At 45.5% G+C, this 17,078-nt stretch overlaps 1 protein-coding gene across 3 annotated transcripts in view; it reads right to left on the reverse strand.

Moving 5' to 3' along the window:
- CLSTN2 (calsyntenin 2) overlaps window positions 1–17,078 on the reverse strand; it is a 635,260-nt gene that overhangs the window by 103,439 nt on the left and 514,743 nt on the right. For all 3 annotated transcript variants that reach the window (XM_054700777.1, XM_054700776.1, XM_054700778.1), the window contains one exon: window positions 12,013–12,134. In XM_054700777.1, coding sequence (XP_054556752.1) covers window positions 12,013–12,134 — 122 coding nt within the window. The remainder of the gene's footprint in view (window positions 1–12,012; window positions 12,135–17,078) is intronic.

Genomic DNA, 17,078 nt, shown 5'->3' on the forward strand with positions numbered 1-17,078 from the left:
TGAAAGCTCACTCTAAGCCCTATGGAATTTTCAACAAAACCAAAGCATTCCACTTGGTTATTCTGCCCTATGAGTTTATGCAAATAGGGGTAAAATGATTTAAAATTAGATTTAGTTTACTATTTTACAGAATTGGGATGAGGTAGAGAAATATTATGTTTCAGTAACTTATTACATTTATCTTTGGTCCACTTCAGTTAGGACTATCCTAAATGTCATCATCTTGAGGAAGGGAGAAATGGAACAGGCAGATTGACTGAAATACACTGCTGAGGAGAACAGCAGGTGAGTCAGGAGAGGTCTGCTGTGCCATGTGGGTTGCTCCCTGGCCAGGGATTGAACTCATGCTGCAGTGGCTGCAGTTTGCATCACAGGTTGTGTCTTAACCCCTTGCGCCACCAGGGAGGCCCGACTCTGATATGTTGTATACCTTATCGCTGCCACACTGCCTTAACATCATGCTAGGAGCTGTGGCATCAGTAAGTGCAGGTTCTTCCATAAGAATCCCCCCCCACTTGCCCCTCCTCCCCCTAGGCCATGACGACTCCATTCAGCAGGAAGTGGTCAGAGGAAACAGCACCTCTTTCTCCCATAGAAATGTAAGATCATAACTGATAGTGGGGATTGATGCAATGAAACAGGACAGGTCTCTCTTCCTGCCCCACCAGACAGGCATCCCTGTCTCTTGTATTTAACAAGTTTGGTTTCTTACATTCTAAGGAAAAGGAAGGACAGCCCTAAGAAGATAATAAGGAAGTTACGCAGCAGCAGGTGTTAACAAAGCCAGCTGGCCCCCACCCGAAATCTCCATATGCTTGCATCAGAAGGACATGCTGACCTTTCCTGTGGGTCTGCTAATCCTAAGTGGCCTGTCCAGTCACCATTTCTTTTTTAGCTATGGTTCTGCATTCCTGTACAAGGCCAGAGCTGCTGGGTCAATCAGTTATAGAAGTCCAACCCAACAAGGTGCCTTTCAAATCAATCAAGAGCAGAAAGCTGATCACTCTGGAAAGAGTATGCATCATGCGGTATGACTGGGAACATGGGGTGTGTGTGTGTGTGTGGTGTGTATGTGTGGACAAAAGCTGATCAGTGGAATGACTTGATAAGGATGGAATGCCATGTCTGGGGGTCTAGGGCTTGATTTCAATCACAATACCAAATTATCAAACAGATGAGATGTGCCTGAGGAGCAGACTCAGGACCCCTGAATCTATAGATGACATAGCACATTTTCTAGTTTCACGCCTCCCTTCTCTCTTTGTTCACTTTCCCCACACAACTGATGCTGTATGATTATTCTAAGAATAAAAAGGCCAGGCTCTTGCTCTTTCGACAGCATCCTGCATTGAGTAGCCTGCTCCACGACTCCCATTTATCAGTGTGGTGTTGCTGATGCAACACTTTCTATATCCCCTTTGCAGACCCTTGCCTATCTCCCCTTTTCTTTACTCCTTTGTATAAATATCCCTGCTCTCTGACAAAGAGCAGGACAGTGGTCTTTCAGATACGAGTCTGCTGCCCTCCTCAGTTTGTCAACATATTAAACTACTTTCCTTTTCCTCAAACTCTGTTTCCTATTGGCTGAGGAAACTGAGTCCATCATTCAGTATCAAAACCATTACTGATCAAAAAAAATGATCAAAACTTGATGCCCTGTATCCTGGCTTGGTGAACATCAACAAGTGCTCTCGACTCAGCAAACTCAGTTGTGCTGCAGAATACTGTTCTATGTGCATAACTCATTCCTTTAATACAATCCTCTCCTGGGAAGAGGTTCAAAGGCAACATCATGGGTGTGTTTCATAATAACCTTGGATGTGATGTCATGGACCTCAGAAACAAGCTACAGCAACAATTGGCACAATTATATGAAATACAAAATGCCACATTGGTGCATTTATATGACATTTTCTATTGACTGAAGCCACAAAACTGGTTCTCAGGTCTCAATGTTAGAATCTGGATTTGGTTTGGTATAGGTTTATTATGTTACTTTTTCTCCTAGTTCTAAAAGCCCTGTGCTACTTGTTCCAGAGAACTCTTTGTGCCGAGGCTATGCTGACCTTCCTACAACTCTCCCAATACCAGCCATTACCTGCCTCTCAATCAGACTCCTATCTAGGTATCGAGCTTGAATAACAAGAAAGGGGAAGATATGGGATCCTCAGCCCATTGTCTTGGTGCCCAGGGTTCCTGTTTGTCAAGTCAAAATGTAGTCAGGCAGGGGGCCTCTCACCTGGGCAAAAGTCCTGGTATTGTAACAGGGAGGTCCCCTAGAAAAGGGGAGGGGGGTTCCAGAGTCCCTGCACCACCTAAGGAAGGGGAGCTGAGCAGAGACAAGAGGAGTCAGAGAAGGAGAAAGCAGGATGGAGAGCCAGAAGGAGACCTGGAGGAGGCATGAGAAGCAGAGAGACATGTGAAGAAACAGCACTTGCTTCTTGGCCTTGGACTGGCTGAAACAGATGTGGTTGAGAGACACGTGGGGAGGTGAACACTGGCAGCCTTTATCTTGATTTTGTGCCTTCTGTCGTAGATGTGCTGAGCCCCTTTTTCCCCCTTCCTAAGGGTCCCCAGCAGAAGATGCCTTAGACTTGTGGCAGGCTTTTTGGCCTCAGTAGCCCTGTTTTGTTTGGGCCAACCCTGTTTGGCTGGATATTTACTCACAAGGGGATGGGTAACTTTGGGTGCTTGATTTCAAAATTATATTCCTCTCCTTTTCTGTATTGCACACTAATTGTATTAAAATTTCTTTCCAGTGAAGGTCTTACGCACTAGAGTATGTTTTGTCTTAATGCGGTGGATGGCAGAAACTATTTATAGCGGGCAGGTTCGGGAATTCTGGGGTTCCCCCTCTCCTCTCCCTCCCCTGTAACAGTATGAGGAACATGCTGGGAAACCAGTATCAGCTGAAAACAGCAGGCAGACATGGCCAGATTAGCAAGATCAGCTAGAGTTACCTCACTTGTAAAGATTAGCAGAAAGTTAGGTAAGAATAGGGATTTTTAGAGGTGGTATACTTTGATTAGCAGGATTATGGAGCCCCCCCCAGACAATAGCCCTGGTCACTTCACCCTAGCTTATACCAGCCGATGATGCATCCCCACGCATGTACATTCCTCCGTGTACTTGTCCATCTTCTCTGAGCCTGGTTCTAAATAAATATGAGGGGGCCTCCCTGGCAGTGCAAGGAGTTAAGCACAGCACTATGAAGCTATCCGCAGCCTTTGCAGCACGAGTTCAATCCCTGGCCAGGGAGCTACCCACATGGCGCAGCAGACCTCTCCTGACTCACCTGCTGTTCCCCTCAGCAGTGTATTTCAGTCAATCTGCCTGTTCTGTTCCCCAGTCTGTCTCTGGTGAATCCTCTCACTGCCCCCCCATACCTCTGGCCTGTACCCCAGTTCTTGTATGCATAAATAAACAAATAAGAGACTGCCCATAGATCAGGGCTTCATGTTCTTAGGTGTAAGCCCCTCTAGGCCTCTCTCACTTGGACTTTGAGTATTCTCTCTTCCTGCGCCACTTCCAGTGCTGCCCCCTGTGAGGCTACCAGAATGGAAAGTATGTCAGAAGTTACCCTTCCAGGGGCAGAAAATTTAGTCACTGCACAGTCTTTGTTACAAGGCAACCCCGATGTGAAATGGGTTGCTTGACTGTGGGTCCTCAGCTGCACACTAAAAAGGGACTTATAATGAGACTCAAGTGCAGACACACACAAAAAGGTTAATAAAGGGTTTATTTACAAAAAGGGGAAAATGAAGAAGGGAAAAACTCAGGGAGAAAAAAAAGATAAATTGATGAATGCATCCTACCAGTTCTGCTGAGTTTTTGCATGCTGAAAGCCTGCAAAAAGTCAAGGGCCCCCCAAGGCCCACATGTCTGGTGATGTACCAAAGCTGGTTGGTGAACTCCACCCTCAGTTCCCATCAATCCTCCCTTCGGTGGTGATGACATTAGGGATTTGTAGTCCTTGGTGCCTTCAATCTCTGGTCTGGGGTGGGGGTGGGGTCCATAAAACTTATTTGTAGAGTTTGTTCAGGACATCCTTTCCACCAGCATCCTGACTCCAGAGGACTAAGGGAATCCAGTGTGGATCTGAGGCCTCTTCTCTGCTAATACCATGAGGGTCGCCTCTCCCAAAATGCATAGAATTCTTGGAGATGGAAAGAAGCAGAGTGAAGGACTCTGAGACAAGGGGTGGTGGTGGTGGTGTGAGTCATCAAGGGCTTTATGTATTACACAGAGGAACAAAGCCATGAGAGCTGCCATCTTTGTGACTCCCTGACCAAGGCTATCCATTCAGAACTGCTCAGTTGGCATCTGAGAAAAGTCATTTGAGATTCTGCCTAAATGAGAAAAGAGATTGTGGATACCTTTCTCCCTCTGTTTAGGGAGGGTGTTCATCAGGGGGAGAAGGTGTCCCTAAAGGACAGTGGACAGGGCAGGGCCCTGGGCAGAGTGGCAGTTCTCCCTGAGAGGAAGCATGGCTGATGGACCCATGAGTTAGTCTTTAACAGTAGAATTAGAGTGCTGACAAAGCTCAATGATTTTGCTCATTAAGATGACTGGTCTGGACTGGACTGACCATTTTCCAATTAACTCCTTGACACTTGGCTATAATAATGATTGAACTAACCCATTTAACTCCAGTGTGGCTGAAAGAGCAGATGCAAGTAAACTGACTGCATCATTCTAACATTCTTCTCACCCAGAATAAAGGATTTATTCACTGGTAACTTCTAGGAGCTTTACAATCCTACAAAAACAGATTGGACTTGACAGGCAAGGGCTTTGGCCCAAGATAAATTGGAACATTTGGCTCAAAAGCATTTGTTCTGGGGAATGTGGGGCTGTGAGGCCCTCTCCTTCATGTGGGAGGGAGAAAGACCACCAGCAATGCCAGAGGCCTGGATCAGGGGAACCCTGACCCCTTCACACCAGCCCCTCCTTCTGGGCATGATGAGGGGCTGCTGAGGACCAGATACCACTCCCACTCTGCCCACCGCTGGAATCTGGCATTCTTTTTTTTTTTTTTTTTTAAGATTTATTTATTTATTTATTTATACAAGCACTGGGTACAGTCAGAAGCGCGGGAGGGTGAGAGAATTCACCAGAGCCAGAGCGGGGAGCAGAGCAGGCAGAACCACCGAAGTACACTGCTGAGGGGAGCAGCGGGTGGCAGGAGAGGTCTGCGCGCCATGTGGGACCCTCCTCCAGTGGCCGGGGAGCAGCCGGGGAGCAGCTGGGGATCAAACCGGCGCTGCAGAGGCTGCAGGTTACTTCGCAACCCAGCGCTCAACCACTGCGCCACCGGGGAGGCCCTGGAGTCTGGCATTCTTTATGGTGGGGCAGAACTAGGATGCTAATGGGAAGTGCTTATAAAGGACAAGGGGTCCGCATTTAGGAATACCCAAACTTCTCAAACAGACTTGTTATGGTGTGTTTTCCCTGTATTGAAGTAACTGTGTGGGTTTGGTCTTTTTTTTTTTTTTTTTTTTAAATCAGTACTCTCAAACAGGTGACCCGATGATAAAGGGTCCTGCAGAACATTTCTGTTTGATGTGATGATACACGTTTTTAAATAAGACAATATTGAAAACTAGAAGGGGGCCTCCCTGGTGATGCCAGGGGATAAGATACAGCACTATCCGCAGCCACTGCAGCACGAGTTCGATCCCCCGCCAGCCAGGGAGCTACCCACATAGCGCAGCAGACCTCTCCTGTCTCGCCCGCTGCTCCCCTCAGCAGTGTATTTCAGTCAGTCTGCCTGTTCAGCTCCCCACTCTGTCTCTGGTGAATCCTCTCACCCCCACACCTCTGGCCTGTACTCCAGTTCTTGTATGCATAAATAAATACATCTTACAAAAAAAAATTAGAAGATTTTACATTAAAAACCTGATTTCCAACTTCTGAACAGTTGGCTTTGTAGCACTGGACCTGATTCCTGTGTGGCCTGGAGCTGCGTGGTGGCTGAAGCTGCAATAGGGCCCACATTTACCCAGGCATCTTCACCCATTTGTGTTGCCTCTTAATGCCCTTAATTAGAGTTTGGAATTTCTAAAAGAATGACCTGCAGTGTCCATAAGCTAGACAGGGTTGTCCCCACTCCCACCTCCCCTCCCCCCAACCAGGGTACGGTAGTGTTTTTCTCTCCCCCTCTTGTCCGGAGCCCACAGAACAATCTCACTGCATCTTGGGCTCATTGCAATTATTCAGAGATGCCTTGTTTTTCCTCCTATGAGCCAGGGACACCTGTCCTGTTGCTGGTCAAGTAAGACTGTCTCTTAAGCTATGTCTCCCAATAAGTGGAACATGCTGTAAAACATCAGCAGTTTTCCCTCCGAGCACCAGCAGTTCCGAAAGGAAAATCATTAGAATTCGCGACATTGAGTAAACCATATCCAAATAATATTAAAGTCAGGTGGGGCTGCAAATTAATAAACCGTTCCTGTCTGAGCTGGCAGCTGGGCAGTCTCCTCTGCTCTTGTCTGGGTTTGCACATGACTAACTGCAGGCTCCAGGGATTTGCATTAGCACATCATAAGTAAAAATCCTATTAAAATGACATTCTCTTCATCATTATGATCGCTTTAGTGAGTGGCGCTGGACTGTCAGAGCCATGGTCTGGAGCTGCCTGGTAAGGGATTTACCTAGCCACCTGGCCACCCTGGCAAAGGCCTTCTATCAAGTGCTACGTCCCAGCCTAGGGGTGGCTGGAGGAAGAGCCTGTTTCTAACACAGCTTCTGCCAGTGCCCTCCCTCAGCCCCTCTCCCCCCGCCCCATGACTTGACCTGAAGTTATATTTGTTTAAATGTGATTCATTTCACAAATGCCACAGTGACATTCTTCAGCATTTCTTCATCCCTAAAATTCTCAGCATTCTTTTGAACAACAAAATACTTCCATTATGACCCATTCTTTTGTGGATAAAGTACCAACTTAATACATGATATAAAAAGCGTCTTGGGATTTAATTCCCACTTGTTGCTCCCAACTTGGGTCCTAACACTTATCACTGTCTGTGTCTTCTGCTCCTCCCTATGTCTGGCCACCATGAAAGCTTACAGATGCTTGAAGAGGACCTCCTGCTCCCCTTTCTGTCCTTGTGTGGCTCCCTGGCTCCACATCACTGAGTTATTCACATCGTCTTTGGTGATGTCCCCTCCAGGGGTTCCAGGTTCTTAACCCCAGGCCCAGGTCAGGTGGCCCTGGAATATCTCCCACAGACTCCCCCACAGACAACCCTATCTGTTGCCCCCACACATGTTGCAGAATCTTGTAAGCTGTCTGCTGTGTGTTGTTCTCAGGGAAACTTCCAGAGGGCAGTTTCAGAATTTTAAGATGATTCACAAAATGGATCAAAAGATAATCATTAGGTGGTTTTAAAAGATCTTCGGATTGTTCTCTCCTTCCCTCCCCCCCTCCCTCACTTCACCATTCACTTCTTTTGAGCTCAACAACCACTCATTGACCTGCAAGCACCAATCATGCCCTGGGGACCATAATTTGCACTGAACACAAAGTAATATGGAAGGGTAAGGCACAGTGTTGCCTTCCAGGAAATTAGCTGAAGTGAGCAGAAAGGCATGCTAAAGAGGTAACTAGTGAGCTACAATATTAGGATAGAGTTCTCCATGGAGTCTGGAGAGCAGAGGAGGATCCTGCTACCCAGGGATGACTCAGATGGCTTCATGGAGGAGAGGCCTTTATTAGGTATACACATTGTGGGCATCAAGTGATTTACATCCGAAGTTTCTTCTGGTAATGTTCTGTCTATGCAGGGAACAGAATAAGGGGAGAGAAAGATAAGCCCTGGTCTATATATACCACTGAATTGTTAGCATAAGTATGATTAAGGTTTTTTATATCTACCCACTTTCAGAGGGAGGGCAACCAGGACTTCTGATTACCAATAGGCAGCCTGTAAAATTTTCAGTGCTATTTTCTTTAGTAGAAGAACGCTATGGGGCGTCCCCTGGTGTTGCAGGCAGTTGAGCCCCGCACTGTGAAGCTGTCCGCAGCCTCTGTAGTGTCGGTTTGATCCCGGCCGGCCGGCCGGCTGGCAAGGGTCCCACATGGCGCAGCAGGCCTCTCCTGATTTGCCCGCTGCTCCCCTCAGCAGTGTATTTCGTCAGTCTGCTTGTTCTGTTCCCTGCTCTGTCTCTGATGAATTCTCTCGCCCTCTCGCACATCTAGCCTGTACCTCGGTTCTTGTATAAATAAATCTTTAAAAAAAAACCCAAAAAGCTATGAAATGGTGTGTGTCCTTTCTCCCTCTCCCAATTGACATGCTTGATGGAGGATAAGAATAGAAAAGTTGGAAAGGAGGCATCACAAGGCTAGAGCTGGAGATAGGAGTAAAAATAATTAACATACTCGTGAAACAAGTTAGAAAAGCAAAGAATCCAGAGGCACAGACTGGAGGTGGGGATATTGGGGCCATTGTAAAATAATCACCAGTACTTCCCAATTGAAGTAGTCCAAGCAAATAGAGAAAGAATCCCTAGGTGCCAACCATAGAAATAATTAATTAAACAGCAGTTAATAATCCCACAAAAGAATGAGTCCCTCCCCCCCCAAGAATAGAAGACTATATCAGTGCAATTTCTGCACTGGCACAAGGCAGCAGTCCTTCTGCCTGCCTGTGCCTATGCAGGAGGTCCTCACAGCCAACTCTCTGTCTCTCCGCAGGGCACAGCCTTCCTGCTTGCCAGTGACCTGTACTATGCTGGGGCTTCTCTTCACTGATCTCTCTCAGCAGAGTCAGCTCTCCTCCCAAGCCTGCCTGCCTGTGACCATGCAGGCCTCTCTAGTAGCAAACCTGCCCCTATAAACCTGCCTTTTCGGACATAACTAATGTCTCTGTGTCATGGAGAAACTCGCTTGGGAAACTCATTAGTGCTGCTGAAAGGAGAGCTCTGGTGAGAATTTCCCCAGTGTTAACCCAAGGACTCCACTCTCAGAATCCACCATCTCCACCATCTCCAAAAATGAGTTCTTGTTGACACTCTTAATCATCTATGTGACTGTATTTAAAGGGCCTTTATGAGAGCATGAAGGTTAAACGAGGTCAGAAGGGTGGGGCCCTAATCCTTGAGGACTTGGGCCTTATAAGAGCAAAAGGCACCACAACTTTCTTACAACCATGTGAGGACACATGAGAAGGTGGCTGTCAACAAGCTGGGAATGGGCCCTCACCAGGAAATGAAATTGGCAGGCACCTGATCTTGGACTGCCCAGCCCCTCAGTACCCCAGAACTCTGAGAAATAAATGTCTCTGGTTTAAGTTGTCCAATTTATGGCATGTGGCTGCAGCCTGAGCTGACAAAGACAAGGAAGAAGACAGAGCTTGTGCAAAATGAAGATATGACAATTTTAAGAGATTTCTTCGAGACTATAAACATTCTACATTTCAGTGATAATTCTGAGATCTAAATTATTTTTTTAATTTAAAAACAAAACATTTTAAAATTTAAATTAGCAAAGTCACAAAAGTCACATACATATGGTATGAGATCAGAGTAGTTTGTAGGTGTTTAGTGCCTCTCAGCACCTCCTTAAATTCACCACTTTAGGGACCAATTTTGAAATAGCTAGATTCAAGATATCTTTATCTTTAGAACCAGAATTCCGTCCTATTTTTAATTTCAATCCCTGCGACTTTATTTGCCTATATCAGTGTTTCTCAATCCCATCATAGAAAATGCTGCAGGGCACCTATAATTATCCTGGCCAGTATAGCAATGTTCTTATTAAAACCTCTCACAATATGGAGTTTATTTTAATTCACCTCAATTCATATTACATATCTAAAAACATCCCATATAAACCATATGGCACTTTAGAAGGTGAGCGGTTGCTGAGCGGTTGCTGGGAAATGAATCAATGCCAACATCTCATAATATCTTCAAGACCCAGAATTCCTAATTCGGAGGAGCATATACTGAGTGTGAAGCCACATTTGCACACGCCTGGGACCCAGCAGGGTGAGATTTATGGGACTAGACTAGGCAGATGTTTCAAACATCTTCCCTATCAATTTGACACCCTTGACTTGTAGTCTGAAGTTCCACAATGAAGAAAGTCCCTGAGGTAAAGACTCTTTTTTATTTAATTATTTTTTATTTTATGTTTTTTACATAATTTTTAATTTTTGTACAATGTATGCATTTTCATCTTGGTTATAGTTCCTGTAAAATTCCCACCACCCTTGTTTTGATCCTACTCCCTTCCCCCCCACCCCACCATGTAGTGTGTCTGTGGTTTATAGTTGCCTACTGATTTTGATTTTATTATAATTAGTCTTTTTCCCGATCCCTTATTTATGTTTTCTAAATTCCTGTTATGATGAGACCATCCGGTATTGTTCCTTTTCTTTCTGGCTTATTTCACTGAGCATGATCCCTTCCAGCTCCAGCCACGTTGCCACAAACAACCCAAATGCCCAAAAATAGATGCCTGGATTAAGAAGATGTGGCATATATACACAATGGAATATTACTCAGCAACCAAAAAAGATAAACTCATGCCATTTGCAGTAAAGACTTTTTTAAAGAGCGTGTGCCCCGCCTCTGTGTAGATGAAGAGGACAGCCACCACTCACGTGAAGACTCATGTGAATGGGTTCCACCTGGAGAGCTTCTGGTAACCTCTGACATCAGCACCACTGGGACCTGGGGGCTTCAGTGGTAAAGAGAGTAGGGTGGAGGCAGTATAAAGAGAAAGGAAGAAAGAATGAGGAATAGCCCTAGATGAGGGAAGGCAGGTGGCACACACACTGGGCTTGGGAGGCAGGGAAGAAGAAGACTGAAGTCCCCAGAACACTCGGGATGGGGTGGGGGCAGAAAGAAAGCAAAAAATGATGCTGAGGCCCCAGAGGGTAAAGCCATGGAGGGACTCAGCATCCTTTCACCAGCTGTATCAACCAGCACCCATTTCTGCAAGGCCCCTCCCTGCCTGTTGACACACTCCCTCTTGATTATCTTAAACCCTTTTTATAAAAACATTACATCCTGGGCCTCCCTGGTGGTGCAAGGGGTTAAGCACTGCACTATGAAGCAATCCGCAGCCTCTGCAGCATAAGTTCGATCCCTGGTTGGCCAGGGAGAAACACACATGGTGCAGCAGACCTCTCCTGACTTGCCCGCTGCTCCCCTCAGCATTATATTTCAGTCAATCTGCCTATTCTGTTCCCTACTCTGTTTCTGGTGAATCCTCTCATGCCTTGCATCTCTGGCCTGTACCCCAGTTCTTGTATGCATAAATAAGTAAATCTTAAAAAAAATTACATCCTCCTCTAGAGATTGAAAACCATCTAGGCTTGCTGCACAGCCACTTCCTCTGTGGCACCAACCATCCCGAGAAGGGACACCCTCCCCCATCCCCACGGCCTTGGGAAACCGCCACTTCAAATCTTTTGATTCTAAGGAGACACTTCATTTGCCATTGACAAGTGGGACACAGTGGCCCTTGTGATGACAAGTCATGCAGCTCTGAGGTGAGTCACAGTTTTTTTTCCCACTTCAGAAAAGAACATGATTGTTCGCGGTGCACTGTGTCACTGTCGACTTTAAAAGTCCTCAGGTCCCTGTTCAATCTGTGTCACCAAAAGCAAGGTTGCACCATCACTCAAAGGAGATAGAAGACATCAAAGAGTAGACATGAGCACTTATGATATAAAGATGTGCTAACAAAGATCAGAAACTACGCCCGGGGGTCAGAGCTCCTACGCCTAGGAGCTCAGCGTGGAACACAAGGACAAAACATGCGTCAGCAGCTCCGCTGCCACACTTGGGTTCCAAGCGAGACGTTCTGCTCTCCCCCCTTCCGACTGCGCTTCCCGTTGGCATTGCTCATCTGGACTCTAAGTGGCTCCCTGAGCTGTTTTTTCCAAAAGTCACCAAGTGCCCCTAGCCTTGAGGTGCCCACCCACTGCCATCATTACTGGTGGACGACCAGCACCCCGCGAAAGAAGAGAGGGTCTTGCCAGAAGCCAAGCCAGCACCTACCTGGTCCAGCTTCCAGTGGAACTCGGCGGGGCGGAAGGTGTCAGCCTGGTCGAAGTCCTTCCGCAAAAGGAATACAAGGCGGCAGTTGTGCACATATAGAGCATAGTGATGCCGGTTCATTTCTGAAATGCAGAAAGTGGATTTTGGGGGTGAGACAATCTGTGTCAATCTCTCATGAGAAGTCAGCCAACAACATCACTTAGCACACCTCAAAGGACAAAAGAATGGAGCATGCCAGTTTTCTCTTTCCAAATCGGTTTTGATGAACGTTCTAAAACACACATGAGGGATCTCACTGAAATGGAAGAGGAACAATCATTGACACAACAAAACTTCTGCTTTAATTAGGCTTTGAATACTGACCTAATTTATATTCAGATACTGCATCAGAAGCAGGATAAAAATTATTTAGGTTAACCAAGTCTTTGTTTGGGGTACCATGCTTCTGGGAGGGTTGGGGGCTTTCCGACAATCACATCCACCACTCTGGGCTCATTTAACATAGCTCTTGCTCTAGAGATTTTGGGCTTTAATTTGATGTCATCAGACTTAACAGTAGTCATAGAGCAAGTCTCTTCTCTCTATCTAACTTGTGTGCAGTAAAGGGAGCTGCTTCTGCTTCACCTTTAGTTCTTGCAAGGAGGGTATAGATTGATTTTCCAGAATTAGACATGGTTTTATGACTTTTCCCATACATTGACAATGGAGAGAATGTTTCTCTGATAAAAAACTTTTTTCCTGCATAGGAAATTTCATGTCATGGACTTTAGTTATGATATTCCATAATCTCAAGGAAACACCCATTGCGAAGGAAGGATCTACCCTTTGACCAATACTCAGAGAACTAACATTTCTTTACTACATTTACTACACATTTACTACCTATAGTATGCACAGAATCTGCCAGCAGACACATGACTGGGGCATTTGTGTCAGCTCCAAGCCTGTCTTTGTTGGCTCTCACGTCCTCATTCCCAATATGAGCGATCCTGATCTTCCTTCCGGTCGCCTTGTATGTTTCCTCTCCCAGCGACTGCTCTCGTTTAGGGGCGCCCCCACCCCCCATCATATCCACTCCTCTGGCCATAATCTTCTCTCCATGGAATGTAGCCCTTTTGGCTGCCCTCACAAATCTCTTACCTTCAGACCCTTGGGCAAGATTCAGGGCCCAGTTTGCACACACCCCAAATTTCCAGGGATGTGAGGGAAACTTTGCAGAGCTCTCCTGGGCTTTGCTCTGACATCAGCTTGGAGCTGGTCTAACAGTTTGCAGCTCAGCTAACAAGCCGCTGGGAGTGAGAGTCCTACCTCCGGTATGACAGAAAACCTCATTCCCTCTGAATGGTTTTCTGGGCATCTCTGGATGTATACGAGCACTTCTGCACTTTCCCCACAGAGAGGGGCTACCAGGCTTCTTCTGTCATGTGGAGATTGCTGGGCTAAAGAGGCTCCTGTCTTGGAAAGCCCCGTAGGGACCTGGCTAGCAATGTCTGTGGCAACTTATCATTTAATGCTCTCAGTTGACACTCAGATAACAAAAGGACTGAATGCCAGGAAGAGGGGATCCTGGCAGGAGGGACAGGTGTATGTGTGTGTATGTGTATGTGTGTAGGGGCAAAGTATCTGAGTAAAGGCAGGAAAGAGCACCATCACTCATACCTGGAATGGAGAGGTAAAGGCAAGCAAAGTGGGGTAGGAGGGGGCAGTGGCCTGTGCAGTCTCCTTTAGGTGTGTCTAGCTCATCCTGTTTCCTTTCTCCTGGACACACATTTGCTCTTTCACAGATTCCCCTTTGGTTTTGTGGAACCATGTGACCAAATTCTGGCCAATAGAATGTGAATAGAAACAAGGCATAAAACGTGTCTGTGTTCCACTCTATTCTGACTTGTTCTGTAGTTGAAATGGCAGCATCAAATGATGGAGGACCCTGGGTCCCAAAAGTCTGGCCAGAGCAGAGTGTCTCACTTCCCAGTGCCACCTGGATGGATGGACAATAACAGGAGGTCAAACCACCATGAAAGGTCAGCCACTGAGACTTTGGTTGTTGGTGTTGGTGATAATGATTTTTTACCTCTTTAAAATTGCCACCAGCCTTTGCTGAGTATTCAGTGCTATTATCCAACTATTTATAAATTACTTCATAATGGTTCAGCATTAGTAAATTTACTTAGTGGATAAAACAGAAACTAGCTTAATCTGCATTAATGATTATTTGCATCAGGAACCTTCCTAACATTTACATTCTTTGACTCACTAATTCAACTTCTGGTCACAGAATAATCAGAAATGTCCACAAAAGTACACACAAGAATGCTTGTTACAGCATTGTCTTACTTTCATTTAAAATGATACAATTTAAATGTCTGACAGAAGGGAGACAGTCAAATGAAGTATAACAAAACTGCATGATGGAATTTTAGGCTGTCATGCAATTCATATTGTTAAGGAATATTTTATCACATACAGAAGTGATCTTTATGTAATGTGATGTAAAAGAAAGAGAACATAATGGTATCACATGTATTATAAAAAGCAGATTGAAAATTATAGAGATATTTGACATATACAGTGAAATAAAAATAAGATTTCACTTGGTAATGAAGTATACCAAATGTTATCAGAAAATATCTCCAAGTGTTAGGATTTTATACTTTTCTGTGTTTTCCATTATAAACATATATTACTTTTATAACTTGAAAAAAATTCTGATATATAAAAGCCCTAATCAAGCTTTAATTTATTCCTGATATTTTAAAAATTTAGGTCAGGAGTTATTTTTAGACTTTTGTTTTAAGTTACAGAAAAATATTCCCCATTTCTTTGTGTCAGTGTTGAACTCATTTTTAAAGTGTTATTTTAAACTAAGACCAGGGCCTCCCTGGTGGCACAAGAGATTAAGTCTCAGCACTATGAAGCTATTAGCAGCCACTGCAGCACGAGTTCGATCCCCTGCACGGGAGCTACCCACATGGTGCAGCAAACCTCTCCTGTCTCACCCGCTGCACCCCACAGCAGTGTATTTCAGTAGATCTGCCTGTTCTGCTCCCCACTCTGTCTCAGGTGAATCCTCTCACACTCCCACCCCCGCACCTCTGGCCTACACTCCAGCTCTTGTATGCAGAAATAAAAAAAAAAAATCTTTAAAAAAATTAAAATAAACTAAGACCAAAGCTGAATGGCACCAGGTCTCTTAGATTTGAGGGTGCTGAAATGCTTGTTGGGTGGACAGCTCTGATGAAACTGAAGCATCATCAACTAATGCAGAGTTTTCAGACACGACATTTCAAAAGAATCCCTCAGAAGATTTGATTTATTGATCTGGGGTAGGGTCTATGTATTTTTACAAGTGTGCCAGGTTATTGTATTATGTAGCATGATTGAAAACCACTGACCCAACAGCATGGTCCTGGAATGCTGGGCCAGAGCACCTGGGTCCAATCCTGCTTCTCTTGGTAATGCACTGTGTTATTCTAGGCCATAGTTCAACCTTTCATATTCCAGTTTCCTCCTCTGTAAGCAGGAACATTTATATCTGTTTGATCTGTTTCCCTGGGGCAGCTGACACATTTCAGCAAGGATTTGTGTGGTAGCTAACCCAGAGACAGTCTCATTGATGCTGGTTTGGAGATGATAATGTGCGTGCCCCAGCAGACATTGCCCAGACTGTGCCTCAGAGTGATTCCTGGGACAGTGGGCTGAGTCTTGAACTCTGTCCCAAACCTCACACAAGTCTCTGGGGTCCTTCCATCAGGAAGATCCCAGAAATACCAATCTCTGCCATTGGCTCCAACACAGACTTATCACAGGAAATGCTGGGCAACTCTCTCTGTTTTAGTTTCTATATCCAGAAACTACATCAACACTATTGTAAGATCACTGAAATATGCATGGATCCTGTTAGTAGTTTAATGTGAAATAAAACCAGAAATAGTGATAATATCATCATGTGAATTAGTCAAGCATTGATTTTTTTTTTTTAAGACTTATTTATTTAGGGCTTCCCATGTGGCGCAGCGGTTGAGCGCTGGGTTGCAAGGCTGCCCGCGGCCTCTGCGGCGCCGGTTCGATCCCCGGCTGCTCCACGGCCACCAGAGGAGGGTCCCACATGGCGCGCAGACCTCTCCTGCTGCCCGCTGCTCCCCTCAGCAGTGTACTTTGGTCCTTCTGCCTGCTCTGCTCCCCGCTCTGGCTCTGGTGAATTCTCTCACCCTCCCAAGCTTCTGACTGTACCTAGTGCTTGTATAAATAAATAAATAAATAAATCTTTAAAAAAAAAAAAAAAGACTTATTTATTTATGCATATGAGAGCTGGGCCAGAGGTAGGGGGTTGGTGAGAGGATTCAACAGAGACAGGGTGGGGAGCAGAACAGGCAGATCTACTGAAATACACTGCAGAGGGGAGCAGTGGGCAAGACAGGAGAGGTCTGCTGTGCCGTGTGGGTTAGCCCCCTGGCCAGGGATCAAACTCATGCTGCAATGGCTGCTGATAGCTTCATAGTGCTGAGACTTAACCCCTTGGGCCACCAGGGAGGCCCTACACTTTCCATCTTAACCTCTGAATCCCAGGTTAACCCTACCAACCTGACCTCCAGGTGTCCTTTGCATTTTGCAGATCAGCACCAGTCCAGGCAGGGGACGAGACATTGGCTTAAATGAAAGATTAATTAAGTGTACATTTAAATGCATGAAAATGAGGCCATCAGTAAGACTTGGAAATTAAGGGATCTGCCCAGGGCAGAGCATTGTTTAAAGGCAGTGGTAGGAAAGAATGAAACACCTAGTATGTAAGCTGGTTACATAGGCAAAAACCGCAGCATGGTGCCAGGAACCCAGTCAAGCACTAATTTTATATCTGGTGCTGCTAAGTGATTCCATACATTATTCCCCCATTTTTACACATAGAGAAACTAAGGCTTAGAGAGATGAACAGCTCTGTGAAGGTCATACCTTTAATGGAAAACTGAGATGAATATTGATTGTCTCAGAGCAGAGGCTGAGCTGTTAGTCATTCTTCTATTCTGCAATACCTGCTGTGGTTATGATTTATTTTGGGTATTTTGACAAAA

Source organism: Talpa occidentalis, unplaced genomic scaffold (genome assembly GCF_014898055.3).
Source record: "Talpa occidentalis isolate TD23 unplaced genomic scaffold, MPIMG_talOcc4v2.1 talOcc4.4, whole genome shotgun sequence".
Classification (NCBI taxonomy): domain Eukaryota; kingdom Metazoa; phylum Chordata; class Mammalia; order Eulipotyphla; family Talpidae; genus Talpa; species Talpa occidentalis.